This window comes from Diadema setosum, chromosome 18 (assembly GCF_964275005.1).
Source record: "Diadema setosum chromosome 18, eeDiaSeto1, whole genome shotgun sequence".
NCBI lineage: Eukaryota > Metazoa > Echinodermata > Echinoidea > Diadematoida > Diadematidae > Diadema > Diadema setosum.
Window position 1 is genome coordinate 30,644,285 of NC_092702.1, and position 23,450 is coordinate 30,667,734.

Sequence of the window (23,450 nt, forward strand, 5' to 3'; positions counted from 1 at the left end):
TGGGACATAGAGGGTATTTAACAAATAAACTGAGTATACATGGCGTGATCTTTCGTGATAACATGGCTATAGTGACTATTGTACAAGTCCAGTGTTTACACATTAACATTCAATATTTTTACACAAAAATACACAAACATAATAACGTTTGTTTTATTTACTGTATTGAGATAACGCGCAAACTTGCCAATATCAAAAACGTGTCCATGGTGTCTGATAGCATGATATACATTTTGTGCGTTGTCGCTTTGTCATGTTTGTGTACGTTACGAATCACATTATTTCTCCCTCGCAGTCTCGTGATCAATTGCCCAGTCCTGACAACTTTTACTCAGCTTTTCTAACATAAACCATCATCAAGCATGTGCAGCTACCTGTTCCCATGACAAGTATTTAAAGTGGTGGTAGATATGACTTCAATCAAAAGCTTTCAAAACTGTCTCACATGAAATAGTCTGAGAGAGTCGAATCATCACACGAGGCAAGTAAGCGGCAGTGGTGAGGAAGGGATGGGTATGGTGGCCAGAAGATTGCTATACGTGACCCGAATGGGGAAAGTAGTGGTGGCCATGCATATGCGTGAACATTGGCGACCCGACCACGTATGGTATCGCGGCGCCAGCGGCGTGTAGAGGGGAGTGGTACGTAAGATGTGAGCCGTACATGAGTCCTGTGCCATACGCCGCGGCGTGCAGCCCTGCTGCCGATAGCGGTGGGGAAGGCTGCGGGGTAGTAACGGACGTGGTGGTAGGGGCATTAGGGTCCATACCGGGGTTCTGTTTCTTCCACTTCGTTCGTCGATTTTGGAACCAGATTTTCACTTGTGTCTCTGTTAGACTCAACGACAGGGCCAGATTTAGACGCTCACACACGCTCAAATAGCGCGTCGTTTTAAATTTGTTTTCGAGAGCGACCAGCTGTTCGTACGTGAACGCAGTTCTCGCCCGCCGGGGTTTGCCTGCCTTCGCGTTATTGTTGCCGTCGCTGTCAGACCTCTTCCGCTTCTTGCCCGGGATGTCGTCCTTGTCGTCACACTCTTCCCCGCTCACCCGGTCGTCTAGGTCGGGATCCCTGCTGTCCTGGTCCTCATCCACGTGACTCTCGTCGTCATCCTCGTTGTCGTTGACGTCCACGTGCTGATCCAAAGACGGAGACAGAGGATCTTTCAGGGCTTCGTCCACCAGCGAGTGTTCGGAATCTAAACGAATGAAAAAGAGGCGAAAAAACCCTGTTTAAACCATGAAAATAGTCACATTTATTCATACCGATATAACTCCTACTTTCAACTGTTATTGATAATTAGATCTATCTTATATTTTAAAGTAGTACTTCCTAAAAACTCTGCACGGTCATGACATGGAATAGTGATTTGTAACTTTCCTTGCAAGTCCACATGGTATCAACATAACCTACGGTAAACTTGCAGTCAAAATAGCTATCTTTCACTGTTTTTAGTTGACCCCCCCCCCCAAAAAAAAAAAAAAAAAAAAAAAAAAACCTATCCCATACAAATTTATTTTAGTGTGTGTGTCTGTCAGTGAGGAGAGGTTGAATTTCATCCCTTTGTCTTGAATCAAATTGACGACGTAAGGAAGTTGAAGATATACGCAAGATGATCAGTTACTTTTAATGAATGTAATGAGTGTCGTGAAATGATGATTTTCTTGTCCAAGGCAAATCGAGTGTCATAAGACACGTAATCAGAACGAAAAGGCCACTTTAAAATCATAGTTTACCATTTGCAGATGAAACAAAAACCCAGCATTAGTGCTTTAAACTAGTTCTGAAATGCGAGTTAGAGATAGAAACAACCACTGTAAAAAACTGAATCCGTATAATCGATGCTAAGTATTGTTAAATACACAAAATTTAAACAATAGTTATAATAAGAATACTTCCAGATTAAACCGTCTACAATTACGGTTTATTGAGAAATATACTGATATGTCCTTATAATTTAGGCTTAATTGCAAAAAATTTATATGGTAGGTCGTTTTGTGATACAACAGACCTACACATAGGCATCAAATGTGATATCTTGAACATTTTTAAAATCACTGCTCCCCAAAGGTAAATGAGACCTTTCATATGCCTTAATACATTTACATGTTGCCTGCTGAACAATGAAAATGGCCGCCGAAAAACAGATGCATCCCTCATTATTATCATTATTTCTTTGCAGAGGAATGTAAATCAAATTTCACCACGAAGACAGTTTGGTATATGCACACAAATAAGCCAATATTCACATATTATGGAGTGTAAATACGACGATTGGCTTTACGCTAATATGTCTTATGCATGTCTTTGTTTGGAACGTAACACACAGAGGAATCGTTGAAATACATGGGGGAATTTTTTCTATAGCCCCCCCCCCCCCACCTCAAAATCGTAGGAGAGAAAATTCAGCGCAACGGGCTTTCTCCAAGACCGTACATGCAATCAAATTGGGATCAATTAAATCTTCATCACCCTTGAGTCGTTTTATCGTGCAGCACATGCAAATGAAGGCGACGCTCTAGTTTCTACCATCACCATTAAAATATTCTTGCCTGTCCATGTCACGAAGTAGAAAAAAAAGAAGGAAACACCCAGGGTTGACTCGGCTGAATTTTGACCGCGGATTTCACCCCCTTCATCACGTTCAAGATTTCAAAGCATAAATATTAGCGATAACAATCTCCTGTCTCTTTAGAGTCACGGTTCTCTGAAGGAAAGAGCGGGTTGAGAGACAGAGAGAGAGAAGAAAAAAACAGGAAAAGAACTTGACTCTCTATTTTCAAACTGCTAATGCAAATTGGCAGATGCTATTAAAAAAAGAAACTGCAACATATGGGAAATGATGATACGCTGTAATACGCAATTTCATTATACAATTTTCCCAGTCTTTCAAAGAAAATGACGGATAGCCCAGCCTGAATTTTTGCGGCAGGTCCCACTATCAAGGGAAGTGTTTTAACACACACACACACACACACACACACACGCACATACACAGATATGCACACAAAATATATAGCTTTGTGTGTGTGTGTGTGTGTGTGTATTCCATTAGCAGACTTACAAATTCATGTTCCATGCCATGCGGGTCTTTTTTTTTTGTTTCGTTTTTTGTTTCTTTTTTTTCTTTTTTTTTTACGGCTGAATCAGAGATATTTAGTACAAACAACGTAACCAAGAAATGAAAATGAGCGCATCATAAACAACAACAACAACAACAACCAAAATGACTGTTCCGAAATGTTATCCAATAGCAATGATGTAATTTTGAGAAGTAAGTCTATTTTTTAAATTAGTTTTCCTGTTACTTTCATTCGAGAGAAGAAATGAAAATCGAGGTAGACAGCTACAGTGTTTGCATCCATCTCTTTGCACGCAAGTGTGGTACGATATGCCATGCATATACACTGTACATCATTTATCTATTCTTCAATATAGGCCCATAAAATGAACATCTGGTAACCGCTCTATCTGTCATATCACGCAAGCTTGCACACACACCACGAGTTGTATATTCACGCCAGATCCACACTGCGCATTATTTCATGAAATAACTCGAAAGCTGGCGTCATAGTTAGCTCACTCTATTGTAGACACGAAGTTCCTCTGTAGCAACACGTCACGAGTTTGAGATAACATTCTCTTTGCTCTCTCTTTCTTTGGGTAATGTAGCGTTAATTATGATGCCGCATCCAATATCGATTTTGAGACATTACGAATCCTTGCAAATTCTTGTATCTTGATACATTCACTGATGAAACCTACCATAAAATTGGAAAATGCTTAACTCATAAAACCAGAAAGCTGCATGAATTCAGCTATATAAAATTATAAAATTGTACATAGTGACTGAATCTACAATGATCTAAGTCTGGGTATACCTCGGATTTCTGGTGGAATGAAAAAAACATTGAAACGACTGCAGAATGGTCATTAAGACTATTTGATTGTGCATAGAAGAAAATTCTCCTAAAGATATAACATTACCAATTTGGTCGTGGTACAAAAAAAAAAAAATATATCGTTTGTTTGTTTCTTTTGTTCTGTTTTGTTTTGTTTTGCTTTATTTTATTTTTGTAGCCGAGAAGAAGAGCGAAATAATTAAAAAAGAAAACACTGACTAAGCAATGTCATACAAGGGAAAGCATAAATGTAAATATATCTTTAACATCACAATTGTTTGTGCATACCATAGCAGCCACTTTGCTTTTTGTGTTTTTTTCCCAAGCATTATTGGCAACTTCCAATCCACTTTGAATACTTGTTCGGTTATGAGAGCATAACGAACTCTAAAAATATCGGCAGGCACTTTTTGAACACTTTTCCTAACGCTGATAATACATTCGTTCCTACTATCACACACACAAAAAAACACGGAAACCCTCTCTTTATTATTTTTCTTTAAGGATAAGATGCGTTGATGTTGTGGAAATGTCATTATTTGATGGAATGAATGTCAAAAAATTCCAAGGCATGACATCACCTTGAGTATGCTGACGTGTCCATTACAACCTCAGAAACCAAACCACAGGGGTTCGAAATATACCATTAGCCCCCCCCCCCCCCCCCCACACACACACACACATGCAATTAAACGTACCCGAAGGTGTGGGAATTACTACCTCTTTTGCGAGCTGCAAGCCACGGAGAGATCAAACACAAATGTACAATGGCTAACTTGTAGCTATCCTCCTCAGAATAAATATTGCAGTTAAATGCTGTAAACACAGACAACAATATTACGCCAAGCAGATAAAGCTACGTCATCTGCTGGCCACGGCCGCCCAATGATCGTTTGCTCCGCCAGGACAAATCGAGTGCGATGGGCCAGAGTGGGGGGTATCTCGGGGAACAAACATCCCGTAATGAGTCCAAAATGAACAGAGGTGTTTAATTAGCGATGGTATCACTTTGGGGAACTGGAAAGACAGGTAAAAGAATGGAGGTTGAGTGTACACCTCTGTCGTTAACGTGCCCCCGTTTTATTGCTCAATCAATTTAAATGTATTTAGTTTGTGATTCATTTTCGATCCAATGCATCCGGGGGTTATGGGTTAGCAGGATTGATTTAAATGGCACACGGAGAGGTGAGAATGAAAAGGATGACCGCTTTTTGGAGGCCCCGGTGCATGCGTCGCTCTAAGTGCCATCGATTACAATGAGGATGTCCAATCTATTGGGGGATAGCTTGTAATTATGCAGTGTTATGAGAGGTAATCGATAGACGTCAATTAAGGGAGAATCACATAGCCCACATGTTAGATGAATTCCGGCATCAAGTGATAGGAGGACACATAGGGTCTGTACGTTCCATTTGTGCACCCCGCAAGAATCGAGAGAAAGGTAGATGTGAGGCGGAAGCCATTTTCGGCTATTCCACTCGGCCTCCATATCATGATTTAATCCATGTCGATAGCATTTGATGCCTCAAAAGTTTTCACTGAATCCGCCGAAGGGCCCATATTAATTCCCTTTCGAGGGAGCCGCACATTGCAACCAATGCATGGAACCCTTTCACTGGACCGCTTTGGCAAAGTACAGCTATAATAGTATGAAAACGTCACAAAGCAAGCATGCAGACAAAATGCCCCAGCCATCTACTGCACCGGGGCAAGTAGGTTAACCTATCATTGAGAATTGTGTACAGAAAATTGTGTTAAATGAATCAGATGGAGGATAGAAAACGGCCGGTGACACACATAGCTGTGTATGCACTGACGCGATGGACACCCTTGTCATACCATAATGTGGAGATACGAGCTTACAGAAAACAAACAAAATGGAGAGCCACAACATGCAACACATAATGAATTATTGCAATATATTTGACAAAGTGGTGTCACCTTGTACTCTTGTAATTTCTTGCAAATGTTAATAAAAGAATCATAGATATTTAACATCACTCTTGTTGGACTGTTTTTCGACTAGTCAATAAAATTTAGGGGGGAAAACCCCGAGTGCGTAATTTCTACACTTTGTCAGGGTACGCAAGACTATGTTCATAATTATGCACAAAAGGAGTTAACTTGATCAAAGTTGACATTGAATGAGTGAGAGTTAGAATGAGAGTAGAGACAAGGTCTGAACAATTTGAAAGAAATAAACCAAGATGAAGAGAGATAAAAGTTATACAGAGAACAATTATACTACTCATAAATATGCATTCAGTTTCTACATCTTCACACTATTCATGAAACAAAAATGGCAATAGATGTAATGCCTTTGTCACTTGCTGATGATGTTCTTTCTCTACTTAAAAGGTATAGAAATGTTAATGTCCTTTATAAATAAGTACAATCACATTATCAAACGAACATACACTCGCACAAAACAAAACAACTCTGAAGTAGAAAAACTTCACAGGTAATTGTAAGCATGTATAAAGAATAATGAGAAAAGTGTGTCTGACTTATTCAAAGTAGCTCGAGACTTCCAAACTTTATTTCATCCTTGGAAAAAAAAAATCTCACATAATGTTGTGAAATGCTATGCTGCCATTAATCCCAATTTACCACTGAACCTGGGGAGATATACAAGCCACTAGGAGCAGCGCATTTTCCATACATGAAAAAGAAAAAAAAAGGTGTTGTTTTCCTGAAAGAATGATCTGAGTGTCGGCGCTATTTCAGTGGTCTTCAACTTTGCGAGAGCACCAATTATCTTCCGTTCTGCAAACTCCTTTGACACTAAATGCTACCCGCTTTTTCTCCCAGGTTCCAGCCGAACATCTTATAATGCCGCCAAACGGGCCGATGAAGCTTTGCGTGAACACGAAATTAATGTGTCACAGAGTAGAGTCTTATCTTAAACGGTCGGAGTATCCACAGTCTCCCTGGCGACATGAATCCGATTCATTTTTCCGTTTAAACGTCATCTTGTGTGAAACAAGATCAACGAAAGCCGCGTGCGCCTGTGACTCGAGGAAGCGAGTTACACGCCCCGTTCACCGGAGAAGTCCCCCGCTGGTCTTGATCGGGGGACGGTCGGCTCACCGCGGCGTCTTTGAAGCATTTATCCCCGTAACTCCAGGGTTCACCGCTCGCGACCAATGGGCCGAGTACGCACCAAAATTGGCGTGCTAAATAGAAACACAACTCTTCCCAAAGTTGGACCAGGTGCTCCTTCAAGATAGAGAAGCCTTCTTACGATGCGGTTCTTCAAGAAAAACTGATTGCAATGGAAAAATCGACAAATTGTTTTTTCAGTCACCTGAAATTTCTGCAGCGTGAACACTTGTAGCTGGCGCCGAGGGGTACACTTTAATTTTACGGCGTGAAAGGATGACTCTATAAAAGCTCATTTCATGGCTAACTTGGCTCGATTTCGAAAATTGATCGTGACTTGCGCGAACCGATTGTATCCCCGCCGATCTGGCCGCCATTTATTTCTCGTTTTCGTTCCGTGTCGAGCGGCAATAAATTAAAACCACGCAGCCACACTCGTCCCGTTTTATTGCGCTAAACGCTTCACATTTCCGCCGTCAGCGAATCGTTTCATATGACAAACCGTATATTTCGAAATATATATCTCGGGCAGCGAAACAGAACCAACGAAATTCTAACATATCATAAAAAGTCCCAATAACAACAAACCCAGCTGACAGTTTCTTTCGAGACCTGTTAGGAAGAGACAATTACACAAAACAGACCTAGTTGTTACAATCATCATCTCTTTGGATTTCAAAACATGAATAAAGGGGGAGCAGGATAGACTTTTTGAGCCCGATGTTATTTGCGCCCATGGAAGACTGAATCTTTAACAAAGTATCATACAATTTTTTTTGCTTTGAGGGTATGTAACGCTAACTTACACTAATATCACAAACGCTTAGCATTGCACTGTAACATTTTATCTTTTGATTCGGTGGTCTCGAATTCCTCACCTCATATGAAATCAAAATATTTTGATGCAACACACACTGTCATTTAGGAATGCACTTTCATCGCTACAAGCATGATGCTGGAACCGATAAATATCTAAAAAGAATAGTACTAAATAACAACAAATATGCTGTTTACCCAAACTGCTTTGCAAATGAAAGAAGCACACAACACTGTCAGATCTTAGGTAAAGATCAATTAAAATGATGCCAAGCTGTATGTATAGTTGATAGATTATGAGCTAAAGAAAAGCAATCCAAACACCGGAAAACTGACATTTTCTAGATTGCATATGCAGTGATTCTTTTCAAGGGAATGTCTCAGATAAACTCTGCTTAAAAGTTTGTCTCTTTTTTGTCTCAGCTTCAGGTATCGCTGTTCCCTTACTGCATAAAGACTTTGGGAAACTTTGCTTCAGAAATCCTCTTTCAATCGTCAAGTTGGCAAGTCCAATTTTCTCTGCATATCTCATATTGTAGAAAGATTAAAATGATAATTTGCATAAACCAGTTAAACATTAAAAGAAAATAGAGAGAAAAGAGAAATAAAATTATTCTAAAACGTGTTGCCAATTGGAAAAGCAATTATAGTTATAAATCTACCAATCCAAGAGTATTTGTGAATGAAAAAAAAGTTGTTCTTTGGGCAACAAACAGCTCAAATGAAACTCAAAGAGTAATGATGGTAAACGCTCATGGTAAAAAGATACAGCTCCAAACTACGTTAATGTCGTTTCTGGCTCTTGGTGAGTTTAAAAGGATAACGTGTCAATACTTCTGTAAATTAAGATTTCACTGAATTAACGCGTTTTGATGCGCTGATGCACTTCATGAATAAACAGAAGAAAGGCTCATCAAGAATTCTTCAACAGCACCGGATGTTGAGGCTTTAATACTCGGGGTAAACGCCAGCCGGCACGAGGATATTCATCACTATACATGATGATAATTACTCCGTCCGATTAAATTCATTTTCTGAACTCCTCTGTAAATATTATTACCGAAGAGACATGGGAAAAGCCCTAATTATGGATGATAACTTTGTAATATATATGCTGTTTTTTGTGGAAGTGTGTGTGTGTTTGTAGTTGTAAATCTTTGATTTAGTTTGAGTCAAGAAAGCAGAATTTTCTAATTTTCTTCGAGTCATCTCAGGAACTACCTTAATGGCAAGTAAAAACATGCCGTTAATACCTTTTTGAATGTTGCTTACATGACTTGTTACTTGACGCAAAATTAGATCTCCCTTCCGTCGGAAAATGTTTGCCCTGTAGGCAACAGAGAGACGATTACCTCTGAATTGTGTCATGTATAGAAGCAAAGATCGGTGTGTATTACGGCTACTTTAAAATCATGTCGTTATGACAAATCCCTTCAAGAAGTTTTTCCCTCCCTTTATCGTGTTTGGAAACTGAATTGGATGGTTATGTCGACTAATAGGTGATCATTAAACCAAAATGTCTTTTTACTTCAGCTCAGGTTTTCGCAATCACGAATAATTAATGGCTTGGAGGATGCTTGAATGTAATATTTTCCTCCGGTACATTCCGACACAAAAAGTTTGGGAAAATGAATCTGAAACCATCAATACCTTCACGGTTTTTTCAACGGTACTTAAAGTGAACGCTTGCGGCACTGGATGTTGACGGCTCCGCAAAATGAAAACTGAGTATATAAGTCATCTGTCTCTTGATAACTCAATTCACGAAACCATTGAGCAACATAACATTGGCCTCCAGGAAATATTTACAAACTAAGTATTTCTTTTTTTGGTGCACTCAGTTCGCGTTTGTATAAAACTAATTTTGAACTTATGAATTATCTTATGTTTTAGATGAAAAAATATAAAACTAATTTTGAATAGATCAATAACTTCTATTATGTTTAGATAAAAAACAAAAATGACTAAAAACGCATGAAAATGGATGATATCTAACAAAAATTGTGTCTGTAAAGGGGTAGAATGGCTATTATGCCAAATCAAGCCACTTATTACGCTTTAGGTTATTCTTTAAAAGGAAAGATCGAACGGTGAGAAAGACAGAAAATGTATAACATCTATAAAAACGTATAGGTATAGCTGCATTATAATATAGATAGATCAAGATACCTATAGATAGCGAGAGAAATAGTGTGTGTGAGAGAGAGGGAAAGGAAGGAGAGGGAAAAAGTAGGACACGACGGAGCTGTAGGGAAGAAGTACGAGATTGGCAGAAGGAAAATGTTAGTAGATAGAGAACGTAAAGATGGAATAGTGGCTTGAGAAGGGAGCGGCGAGCCCCCGTCTGGGTCGGCTGCCAGCCGGGTTGCGTTTCATGCTAATAGTAATTCGGACATGGGCGATTGCGCGCGAACATCGAATCTCGCCTTGTTATGGTTAAAACTCACCCGCTGAGTGAATAGTGCGCTGTGCGGAGACCGTACAAGCCGTATACACACACACACACACACCGGCTAACTGGAAAATTATGTGACGGTTAGCAGACGACACTCATTTTTTTTTTACCACGTTCCATTGTTACAAAAATGATGCATTTTGTTTTTAGTAATCATAGTTTGAGCATGCTAATGAGGAAAATAAAATAAAACATAAAGGGGGAGGGGAGAAGACCGATAGGACAAAAAGAGACACGTTCGTACTCGCAAACATGAGTGGTCCCTGTAGCAGAAAGTTTTGAGTTGTTCCATGGAATATCTTCTGTTTCTAACTTTCGGTATATTCCATGATGTACAAGAGGATATGCTTTCCTACTCTCTCTTCCCCAACATAAAAATCGTCACTCGTAAGAATGCCCACAGCTTTGAGAGCAAATAAATGGGAGATAATATGATTGCTCCATGTCAAAATCACCCCCATAACATCCCTTTTTTAAGGGATGAGGTTATGAACAAGGTTAATACTACACGTTACTGCATCTATGACAAAGTTAAAAAAAAACGAGAAAAAATAAAAACGTATGAACTATGCAGCGTTAACTCATCCAAACATCTATTCATCCAAACCTGACTGGATTTCATTGTATTGTACATGATTAAAGTCTTTTGCATAATAGCCGCTTCACTTTCTGTTCGCTCGCATGTCACCACCGACGCCTAAGGCCTGACAACAGAGTGCGCACTTCACTGATATTTTCAATGCGTGTCCATTGCAATTCCACGACTGTGTGGTTATTTACCACTCGTCCCATGATGTTGATATGACCAAGGAGTTAACTCCTTGATATAACCTCTTGCTGACCGTTCTAGCTATTGACCAACTTTAGTCACTTCTCTCTGTCCGCTTTTCCACTATTGCAGTAAATTAAACATCAGGTAGGAATATACCTATAGAGTTATTCTAAGCTCAATTTCATGTTAATGCCAGCTGATGTGTTACCCTGTTTGTACATACATGTATACATGAAGAGATTTATCGCAAAACGAGATAAATCCATTTTTATTAAGTTGAGATATTTGTGATTAAAGCTGCTAAAAACAAAGAAAATAATAAGAAAATACAGGATATTTTTAAATCATAACTTCTAGAATATTTCTTGTTATGTTCCTAGTGAGGTATTACTGGAAAGGTTTAATTTTACCCTATCTGATGATGGACTTACTTTGAAATTGTTAAAAATGACGCTTAGCCTGTTTTGCAATAAAACTCTTCACATCTTTATTTTCATTCTAATGTATCTATATCCATTTATGTTTTCCTCGTCTTTAGTGACGGTGCATGGTCACACTTACTACCAGAATTGTCTACCCTCTGGCCCAGTTGAACGCAACGATTTATAACCACGAATCGGGCTTGTTTTTAAAGAGAAATTCATTTGTAACAATTAAGGAGTAGTTAGTGGTGACTTTCTGATTAAAAAAATGTCGTGTTGTTACTTTCATACATTTGACACATACATGAATAACTAAAACCCCTGTCTCTCTCAACAAATAATCATATACTGATTCATTATTTTGCTACATGAGAACTTAAAGGGATGGTACAGTATTGGTGGAGATGAGAATTGGGCTTTTAACTTTTTGCGAGATACCAAGAAAACACTTTACGATATAGTACAGAGCATACCATTTTAAGAGGAATTCAAACTTTATTTGATGAAAATCGGGTTTGGAATGACTGACACATCCAAAAACAGAGTAAAACAAAGCGATCGTAATAAAGTGTGGGTCCCACAGTTTATTAGAATCGCTCTTTTTTGGACATCTCAGCTATTTCAAAACCAATTTTCATCAAATAAACGTAGAATTCCTCATAAAACTACATGCTCTTTCATATATCATAAGGTGTTTCTCATTATCTCACCAAAAAGTGTTAGACACCTGAAATTAGGTCTCAACCAAAACTATACGATCCCTTTAACATTGTACGAAAAAAAAAAAAAACCCGAGTGTGCGTCCTAAAACAATAATCTTCAATAGCTATGATTTAAGTTAAACATAATTATGAAAGTAATGTAGGGCCTTATACATGCTTCTTTCAGTGAGGCATTTCCTAAGAGACATGAAAATTTTTATGCCTTATCTTAGATAGTGGAAACGTTGTTTTTTTTTTTCTAGTCGATAGTAGTAGTGGCAGCAGTAACAGTAGCAGTAGTGGTGGCAGTAGTGTGGTAGTAGTAGTAGAAGTAGTGTGGAATTATAGCAGTAGTAGTTTGTAGCAAAAGTAGTAGAAGTAAAATGCAGGTACGTTTAGTACCATGCAGCAATCTTAAATAGTAATAGTTGTAAACGGCAGTAGCATTGTTGTTATCGGAGTATGTAAATGAAACGGCGAAAGTCGTTATTAGTGTTGCGCATGGTATTGCTGTTATCGTTGTTGAATAGATTATTTTTTTTTATATGTGACCGCTGATGAAACAAGGAATCCATGCGTGCAGGAAACCAAGCGACAGAAAGCTTCAAGTTCCCTTCGAATGACTGCTGTAAGACAGTTGTAAGAGGAAGACAAAACTAACAGCAGGTGATTAGAGTAAAGGAGTGGTAGTCGCAGTGGTAGTTGAAGTAGTAATAACAAAAGAATCAGTAGTCGAGTATGGGTGGGTGGATCATCCGCGTTATGAATTCCTGAAATATGATGCAAATGCGAAAGGGGATGTTGTTATCTGTGACAGCTACTTAATTGCATTTTGCCCGTAGCAAGCACAATGATTTATAGCTTCGAGAGCAGACGCCTGTTGAGTCGATTGGCGACGTATACAGGAAACTTTGAACAACACATCTGCATGAAATTCTCAGCTATCAAGCTCGGCGCGAGTGATGAAAACTACGGGGATTACGAATCCGAGTGAGATGGGTCTATAAAACTCTTGATACACGTATATATGCACGGGGAATGCTTGAGTTTTCATGCATTTTAATGAAGCTTACATATTCCATCAGAGATCCCTCCGTAAAATTAGATGGGCTTTACGATGAATTCAAGAAAGAAAGGATATCGTTTCCACTAAGGAGAAGAGTGACATTTTCATCGATTAATCTCACTGCCATGAACATTTAGCCAGCAGTAATTGGAAACGTACTATTTAGCTGATCTGACGAATATAATAAGTATGCAACGCAGATTAAAACTCGTTTGGAGGTTAGACTTAATGCCTTTTTTTCTGACGAAGAAGAACAGAAAAACAAATCCAACAGGATAAATCACAATGACGTGTCTGACTTTCCGACGAGTCTTCTTGTTAGCCACCGGGAGTGCCATGTAAGATCACGCAATCACTTTCAACAATGTCATCTATTCCGTAGATTTGTCCTAACTGGAGCACGCCAATCGCCGAGTTATGCATCGTTTTAAAGCGAGAACGAATGTATCTTATGGCTGCAGTCCGACACATATACCTATACAAAACGCTGTCTATTATAGCCCTTCAGCGTGAGTAACCACATGCCAGCGTATGTTAAAATCCAAACATGAGTCACTTGGGTCTGACAATCAGTATCTGGTATAGGGATCAAAGTAGCACTGCACTCCATGTGCATTTAAATAGACATCAGGTAAATAGACAACAGAACAGGAAAGGTGTCTTCAAAAATCAGACAAATAATAGGAGAGTTATGGAATTTGCAGATTTAACCTGTTTTTAGTAGAATATTGATATATGTAAATCAGCTGACGTCATGCGCACTCCTAACCTAGTCTGCAGTCACCTGTACACAAATCACGACCAGCTTTCATATTGACATGAATCCAAGAACAAGCAATACTATTGACAACACACTGCTCTGTTGTATAGACTTACAAAATGACTTTGTGAAATACAAGGAGTTGTAATGGATGAATTATTGATGAATACTCATGAAATAATAATTGATATCTTTTTAAAAAAATGAGTTGTAAGGTCAATGACGTCTTGTAGTACTTATAATGAGCCTGACCAATATCACTGTCAGAACGTATTTAACTCTTAAGTACAAGTGTTTTTGTGTCTGATTCTAAAGATACCTTTATTTGTACTATTTCTTAAACGTTCATTTTCTTATCAAAGTCGAGCTTAATACTGATAGGTTCATGTGCCACTTTTTCATCATTAGTTGACCGATCACTACCGATTGTATGTATTTCTGGAAAAGACGGTGAGCAAAAGGCGTCAGCAAAGGAATGCCCCATTTACGATTGTTCTTGCATAATTATGATTTGTATTAGATGAGTATCGACTTTTATAGGAGCTGGGACAGGGGGGGCTGTGCGGTCGGGCACTATCTAAACCATGATGGTTAAACTTCGCACGACATCCAGAGACTGACTCATTGGATGTGTTTTCTGATTATATTTCGAGCATTCTAATGAGCCTTTCTAGTTAAATCGGTCGTCTTCAAATTGTAGCTGAAGTACACGAATAGTATAAAATACGTACGTCATTGTGTATATGGGCACGAAGAGACTGTACAATGACCCGAGTGATTATTATCTCGCCATGCAGTCGATTGTAGAATTCGTAATTTAAATGCTGCCAAAAAAAAAATACGTCTGTGAGACTTTGTTTCCGTTAACAACGGTACAGTTCCGTCAGTATCGCTGTTGTGCAAATCCCTTTGGTAAATAAACAAGTACAGACGACTATTTGACATAAAAGACTCAGAGGGAGGAACCTGAAGCGACCGAAACTCGGTTTGAGGTGATAGAATTCGGAGCTTTTGAAAAAGACCGACAGCGAAAATAACGCAGAAATGCTTTCAGTTTCAGTGGAACGAGTCTATAGGAAGAATCAAAGGACTGCGATTTACTTTGTGAAAAAAACACAGCAAAATTGTAATGAAATATTATTCTGCTAGATGGAAAATGTGATGAAAACAACTCCTGAAACCACAAAACAAACGTGCAGTCTATACAATAAATTGGTCATCATGAGAGGCCCCAACATCCATAAAAGTATAGCATCAAAGAATGGCGTTGCATCTAGAGAGATAAACACAAGTCTCGGATAATGTTTGCAATGTCCAGTTGTTTGAACCAGATACAAATTTGTTTGCTTAAAGTTGAGACAGAATGCTAAGGGAAGATTAGAATAACTAAACACAACGAGGAGTCCTACAAAGTTATATAGTGTCATTATGTTCAAGAACAGTTTAGGTAAAAACAAAACAAGGTATTGAAGAAAAGAAGACAGATACTTCAAACAATATCCCAATACTTCATTTCAGATATCTTCACTAAATCAATGTCTGTTAGAATTGAATCATACAGAGAAAGCCTAATTTCTAGCTATCACATGTCAGTTCTCGTTTACTCGTCACACGAGCTTAGCTTAGGCGACGTCTATCGGGCAGCACTCCGAGCTTCATTGACTAACTTGACTCCGACGCCAGGATCTTGGCGATTTTTCTGCATGAAGAGAGAATTTCGCTAGTTCTTACTACTACGCCTCGGCGTTATCGCGGTTATGCCACCCCATTTTAGGTAATAGGATAGGTAATATGCTGTGCCATTGAGAGAAAGGGTAGTAGCCTGAAGGGTAGTGATGGTTTGTAGGTAATATATTGTGCCATTGAGAGAGAGGGTAGTAGTCTGAAGGGTAATGATGGTTTGGTCTTTCAAAATCTCAGGCGCGTACGAACTGTGCTTGAATTTGGAAGTGTTAGCTTGACCATGATCAAGAACGCCGGATGAATATCATCTGAGAAATTAAATCTGTATTTCATTTTCCATTCAATGACTCGCAAAAAAAGACAAAGAATTTATTGATGTACATATGCATATGCTTGTATTACCTGCCAGTACATGCAGCGATGTCTTGGATAATTTTGTTCATTATGGTTCCAATGCCTTAATGTAGACTTCATCAAGAACAACGATCTAAAGTAATTTGTACATAGGTCAGTTGATGATGTGTCGATGAAATAAATTGAATACTGCCCTTTTTAATCACTTGCCTTGTGTCTTTGGTATTTTCCCAATAATGCCTGTGATATAATGAATGTAGTCTTCAAAGGTAAGGACATTGTCGAATTGCTGCAGATATATACACTCGCATTAATGCTATATTATTATTAAGATTTTCCCATACATTATGCTTCTTTAACATCATTAGATATCATTAGGAAGTAATTTAGTAACCACATTTTTGCCCGTCTTGACTGAAGTCTATTCCTAGTAAGTTTATGCAGAACTACTCAAGATTCATGGTTGTAGTATCTCTTGTGTGCAAAAATGCTCGTCATTTTAACCCTACAGCGACTATTCGTGCAATATGCCTGAAAGCCATAAAACATGAGCATGTCCGTTTCTCATCGCACAAGTGCGCTGGAGGTGGGCATTATTTCATATTTGCACATTGTTTTCTACGCTATTTGTCGTCTTCAGATGAAAGATGTGGAAACATTATTATTATTATGATGACGACTGGTAATTGCTTCTTCTTTCTTTTGCACTCCTGTTGCACACATTAGCCAGAGAACTACAGCTTTTTCATATTAGTAGACATAAGTAAAAAAAAAAAAAAAAAATGCTTGAGATAGGGGTACATTGATCAGTTTGACTGGTAGAAAGAAAGAAAATAAGAGAAAATTGTTAACCCACCTGACACTCTGTCGTCGACCCCTCGGTCTGAGCAGGACGTAGAGAGAGCATGCCCACCAAGCAATCTCCCTCGCTTCCTTTGCCCGGCGAAAAATGCGGCCCGCGAAACAACGTCCCGACCGCCTACCGAGAACTCGGGTGATATCCTACCCTCTTCGTCGGCCGATAATCGTTCGGATTCCCGCTCGAGTTTTGGTGACACAGAGCCATTAAATTTGTTCGGGTCCAAGATGTCCAGCACGGAAAAAGGAGTCAGCTTCGGGCGCGAGGGAGAGTTAACTTGTTCGATATCATTCTCCCTGATGTCCTGCCTGTTCTCTCGGGGCAAGTTGTGGTGCATCGGGCTGCTAGTGCGAGATGGTCTCCCTACACTCCCGCGAGATATACTCCCCACTGGAGAACACGTCAGTCTTGCCGAAGGCTCAGGCGACCTCACCGCTGGACTTTCGGGCGGAGTCGACTCTGTCATCCCGCTCGGTGAGATTGTTCCACTGAAACAATTTGTCAATGGTTTTCCGTCACCGGCTCGACCGGGACTAGAGCTGGCGTCTGCAAGGGGCTGCATGTCGATGTCCCTCACTAACTCAACTTTTCTTGCTCTCTTTTCAGTGGGTAGTTCGCCTTGCAATGAGCAAATTCTGCTCGCTGAATGCATTGAAAACAGCCTTCGATGGCTTCTCACGAACGAAAAGAAGCCCCCTGCCGAGTTATGATTTGAACATTGCAGAGAGACGATCACCCTAAGACGCGGCAACGGTGAAATACTATGTTTGGTTACCGTGTCTCTAGCATCAAAACAATTATTTCAAACCAAGTAGATGTATTAATGATAATGTTTATGCTATATCTGGGTGAGATGGTGATATCACCGGGGCATTCCACCGTGTGAGATGCAGGCACGCTCAGTAAACCATCTCCTTCTATCTCTCTCCCAGGTTCTCCCCCTACGGGTCGCTCTATAGTATGGTACGCGTATGCCGATGCTGCCAAGTTGATATGCCACTGACCGCTATGCTATTAGTTGGAAGCCAGAGATGTGGAAGTACTGCGCAGGCGCAACACTGTTTCCATCTCGGTCATTACGCCTGATAATGACAGAGGGCTGTGCTGAAACTCGCCGATGAGCGCGGGATATATGGGTGTAATTGAAAAGGTTCACTGACAATAAGTATATAGTCTCATTAGCAAGGAACGTTTTAATTGGTGGACAAATTAAGTGGATTCGCAGCACACTCAAACAGTCACATCTGTTTTCAGTCCATACCCTCCACCAATACTATTATCAATCCAAACACCTTCTCTGAATAGATCGGTACTAGTTTTTGCTTGAACAATCCCGGTACGCGCCGACAAATCGACAAAGAGTTTTAACACAGTAGCCTCACTGAGCCCCGCACCCTTTTGACGTATCAGGGGGAGAGAACCAAACTACCTTTCGCAAAATCCTCGCCACAATAATTGAGCAATAAAACTTTACAAGGAGCTATGAATTGGTGAGAGGAGATCAAAGGCTCGCCGCCGCTAGGTAATATCTTTTCTCTTCCTTCCGCCGCGTCTATGAGGTTACCCCAATGCCGATCAATGGTTCCTGTTTGTTGAGTATCGCCGTCTCGGAATAGCTGAACGGGATGAACTCCGGTGATAAACAGGGGGGCATCCTTGGCACAAACCGTAGAGATCCAGCCACCGAATGGTGTGTAAAAACTCGAGTTTTTAATGTTGCCCAAGGCAATAAAATGGCAGAAGGGATGAAAAAAAAAGTGTTTTGACATAGTTTAGAAGCAGTTTATGACGTTACCTATATTTTTCCCCTGGTTAATACAGCCCAAACCACCTGCGGTCAAGATCAGACTATTAAATGCTCGAGTTGTGGGCTAATTTCAGTTTGATGGTGTCGAGTTCGCGGGGGAAAGATGAGAAAAGAAATCCTGGGTGATATTCCGTAAGATTGTTGAAATCAGAAAAGAGTATTTCACTTAGAGTATAACCATTTTTAAATTAAAGAACTAACTATACGACGACGATACAAACTTGCTGTGTTTTTTACGATCATCTCTATGTGAATGATTTGCCTGCTCACATGTCTGCGTAATTGTGTACAAGTTTGATTTATATGGATGTCTAATTATGAAAAATGCCTGAAAATATTGCGTAGTTTCCACCTTTTTATCATTTTTTTTTTCAAGAACGCATTAAGCCGAAGAACTTTTGGCAAATTATGTTCGATGTTGTGGTTATAATAATCAAATGTTTGACATTGTATCACAATGGTTATGATCAAAACGTTAGATTCTTTTCAGAAATTCATCGCATACAAAGAAAATAAAGAAGCTACCCAAACAAGAACTGTTTTGGCACAGAGTCTTTTTTCTATTATTATCTACTTTGGTTTCAGGGATGTTAGATATTGTAACTCAATAATAGTATATCCAAAGGTCCGTAGTCGACCATGCACTCACGGTACATACGTTAAGATAATTCCCACTAAGGCAAATATCCGTTTTATTACCATATATAACATTGATCGCCATAGTTGCGCTCCATTAACATTCTTTGATTATGCCTTGAAACATCATAAAAGATCAAAATCTAACAAGATTACAGCTCGCCTTTTGATTTGCAGACGTAGAGTGCCTATGTATTATTTTGGAAGAGAATGTGTGTCATCGTCCTGACTAACTGCCTAAGTTTTAAATATAAATTTACTGTCCCGCAGTACTAGAAATATGTTGTTGAATCATATATGAATAGCCTACACATAAAAGTTGAGACCAGGAGTGAAAACCAATAACTCCTAATGCTATACAAACGCTAATATAGGTATGTGGGACCACGAAGTACGTTTTTTGTACGATTTTTCATTATAGTATCTTCTCAATAATGATGATAAGAAAAATGACAACGCTTCTGTATCACTTGTGTATTGCTTACACTCCTGTTACTGATAATGATAATAGTAGTAATGATATCGATTGTAATATTGATGTCAATGGTCTTCGTTAACCGGGCTCACTTTTTCAGAGGATCCAAAAAGGAACCAGATGGCCATACCGTCATCATCTCACCTAGATTAAGAGGGGCATCTGGATTCCTATGTACAGGGCGTTGTCTTCAATAGAAAGTTGCGATGATAGAAAATCTTTGTGTATTATAGCAAAATGTCATAGTAATCAACAAGAATCGTGTTCCCTGATTGGCTGTTTGTATATTATAGTACTAGAAGTTTGCTTTTCTAGCGAGATTTTCAGTCTCAACAAGCGTTTACTACATTATCTTCTCAAATAGATGATAAGAACAATCATAATGCTTCTGTTACTTCTGTTGCTAACGCTACTAATAATGAAAATATCACGTTGTCCTTACTTAATCAACATTTTACAATATCTATTAGTTATTTCTTCCTGGAAAATTTCCACGATCCGAAAAGTAAAAACACTGCTTTGTCCTTATGGCATTATGTTACTAGACATTTGGGGGGGGGGGGGGATTGCCAAAAGTGCGTTTTTGTACTTGGTCGTTGTTGTTTTTTTACGGGGGAGTTCAAGGTAAGACAACACAATGTCTCGATCACAATTTCCATAAAATAGAACAAAAAGATTCCAAAATCAAACATGCAACTCTTTGAATACAATTATAAGTCAGCTGACCTGTATGGACATTCTTATGCTTATATTAAAGTCTTCGATACACTGCTGATCGTAAAGACTGTAAGCAGGTTAGGCTTTATTTTACTTGCTACTATATCTTTGTCCGTTGATTCAATTACCACAGTATAATGTATGTTGAATCTTATTGGTCATTGTATTTAATATTTCATTGGAATGCATGTTGGGCTACATGTAGGAGTATTATGCCTTTGTTTCGCTTACCAGATTTCATTGCACTGTTCTGTAACAAGAATATTGTTTCTTTTTTCTTTATTGAATTGCAGGAAGGTTATTCTGTAAGTATCGCATTTACAGCTGAATGATTATCACAGTCTCGTGAGATACTACACGAATAAGCCCAAAATATTATTGTACAACATTTACCTTATCGTGTCCATACAGACTAGTGTCAGGTCCTAGCAAAAAAAAAAAAAAAAAAAAAAAAATCTTGTCTGTTACGACTTAGCTATCAATTAAAGAGAGTGTGCGTTTTGAATTGGTTCTTGTATTGAAGCAGACCGATAGACCGGCTAATACCAAGGGTGTTATAACACTGATATTGGGAGTGTGTCCTATACTCGACGGTTACTGGAGCTAATCGCCTTGTTTGGTGAATCCAGATGGCAGGGTCAAGTGGAAAGAAGAGAGCGTGGCGAGTGGCAGAGAATCCAAAGAACCATGTGAAATAGATCCGACAGCCAAGAACAAAGGGATTGGATCAGCCCTGTATAGTATTTTACTGGAGCGCGACGCTCGTGTCCGCGGCAGGCAGACGATCGGACTGACAATCGGCTGAACTGTGAAGGGGGAAACAGCGCCCGCACCTGGCGCTCCTATAATAGCTCCTGAAGAAACGAGGTCTGTAATCACCGCCATGAGTCGTGGCCGCGCACGACTGAATGCGCTGCATGAGGTTTTGCACGATGATTTTCACACGTATTTACTGAGATTAATCCGCCCAGAATCCAATTAAGCGTCGAGTGTAAATCACATTGGAAGGATTAAAGCTAACGTTGATGAATCTTGAATGGGCTCTTTTTACCCCCAGAGGAGTCAAAAGGGGGAGTTATTTTCATTGCAGTTAAAGAAAAGCTTTTGCATCCCTCTCACAACCGCTTATTTAGGTAATTGCTATTTAAAACGCATTTGGAGAAAGCCCACTATACGGGGAAGGGGTTATGAATAAGTATTTGATGAAATAAAAGATCAACCCAATTTCACCATGATTATGACTGCTCGGAACTTACCAAGCCCTAGCGCAATCACCATTAAGCTAAAGATCCAAATTAATCTATAATAGTTGTCATGGATATTTGAACTTCAAGGTATATGAAAACAATTTTCCATCCCAAAGAACGAGTAATACCTTTCAAAGTGCAGAGTTCCTTGCATGTCGAACATCATTTGATTATTTTGTTTTGTGTTGTCTTGTTTTTGTTTCTATTTGACAATTGCCGTGAACCGATTAATCTCTAAATATTATCATGCTTGACTTATCCTAATTATTCTATATTTCTTTTGCTTCTTCTTCTTCCCTTTGTACCTTGGTATTTAAGCTTTCATATAGTTTCGTCATTAGTACTTTGTGTCCTTTCTCCATTGCATAACAAATTTACTTTGGTATTTTTTCCTGCAAACCTGCGTTTACAAGTTTTGCTTTTGCGGTTCCATCGTATTATCGAGAAATGTCTTATGTACAAATTATATGACACACGTTCTTTTCATGACCCGCTTTCTATCATATTTTGTATCTTGCTTGTTTGTGTTTGTATCTTTTGTTGTTGTTGTTTTTTTACTAAGTATATAATGTATAGATGTCAAGTGAAATATGAAAATAAACGTGCTGGAACTGTTCACTGTGTCTCGAGTGTAAGACCAGTGCAGTTTAAGTTAATCAATATTCAATATGTATTTTTTTTTAAAGCACAGTTGCTGCCTTTTTACCCTTTCAGCAATACACAAAATCATTAGAACAGAACGCCACATATCAATATGGTTTTGGATGAGTGCCTTTTTTAGTAGAAAGGTTTTTGGAATGTTCATTAGACTCTCAATGAATATAATGTTATCCTCTGTCATCCGCGCTACACTATAAAAAAAATAAATTTTATGCGAAATTAAAGTCTGTCGTTTCGGTATAGGGTAACATGAAGGAAACACATAAAAAAATATTCAAGTAATGTGCAGATTAATGCCCCGTCACTGACCAGGCACGCTAACCTGGAAAAAAGAAGAAGAAGAAGAAGAAAAAAAAAGAGAATGTTTGCGATGACAACATTTTACCATATTTTCTTCTTTTTTTAAAAATTTTGCAGTCAAATGTCATACAACTTGCAAGTGGGTTTGACAGCTTTCAAAGGTTAAAATCGTTTAAAGTGAAAGATATATAATTTTGTATCATTTTTTTCTTCATTGTTGTTGATGTAAGGAGTAAGTGTCAGTGAGAATGCGCTAGTTTATAATCTGTGTCATAGTTTCATGATATCGAAATCACCCGGAATACATTCCAGGGGAAGGCCAAGATTGATTTTTCAATTATCCAGTACATATTAGGGTGTTCCGATTGTGCAACTTTTCCTCCTGATCCTTATGCTTATTAAACCAGGCGGTTGAACACAGCAAACTTCCGAAGATCACGACACGTACGTCGAGGTATTCTTGAAAACGACGTGGGATGAGACTATGGACCACTCCCGAGGCGCGTCGCTGAACTCATTTGGTAATTGCCTGATTATACGGAAAATTCGGAATTTGTCTCGGCGGGCTTGGCACACGATTCATTATCTCACCTCGATCTATGCAATAGCGTGTTTGAGATTGCCGGCAATTGATTTGGCAATGCAATAAACTAAATTATATCGCACTTTTGGATGTACTTACGCTCAATAAACTGCGTTCGCGCGCAATCATATTA

The 23,450-nt window shown here is 39.0% G+C and overlaps 1 protein-coding gene across 1 annotated transcript; it reads right to left on the reverse strand.

Moving 5' to 3' along the window:
* Nucleotides 1-291: 291 nt before the first annotated feature.
* On the reverse strand, nt 292-17,564 carry LOC140241823 (uncharacterized). The gene is made up of 2 exons (XM_072321578.1): nt 16,890-17,564; nt 292-1,198 (listed from the first exon to the last, which is right to left on the reverse strand). The coding sequence occupies exons 1-2, from the start codon at nt 17,542-17,544 to the stop codon at nt 534-536; spliced, it is 1,320 nt and encodes a 439-aa protein (XP_072177679.1). The 5' UTR covers nt 17,545-17,564; the 3' UTR covers nt 292-533.
* Between the last annotated feature and the right edge of the window lie 5,886 nt (nt 17,565-23,450).

Bases quoted from the DNA above. Each gene is read 5' to 3' on its own strand.
- LOC140241823 (XM_072321578.1), bottom strand. From the start codon at position 17,544: ATGCATTCAGCGAGCAGAATTTGCTCATTGCAAGGCGAACTACCCACT. The intron at 1,199-16,889 runs GTGGGTTAACAA...TCATTCGTTTAG, and splicing joins GGTCGACGACAGAGTGTCAG to ATTCCGAACACTCGCTGGTG.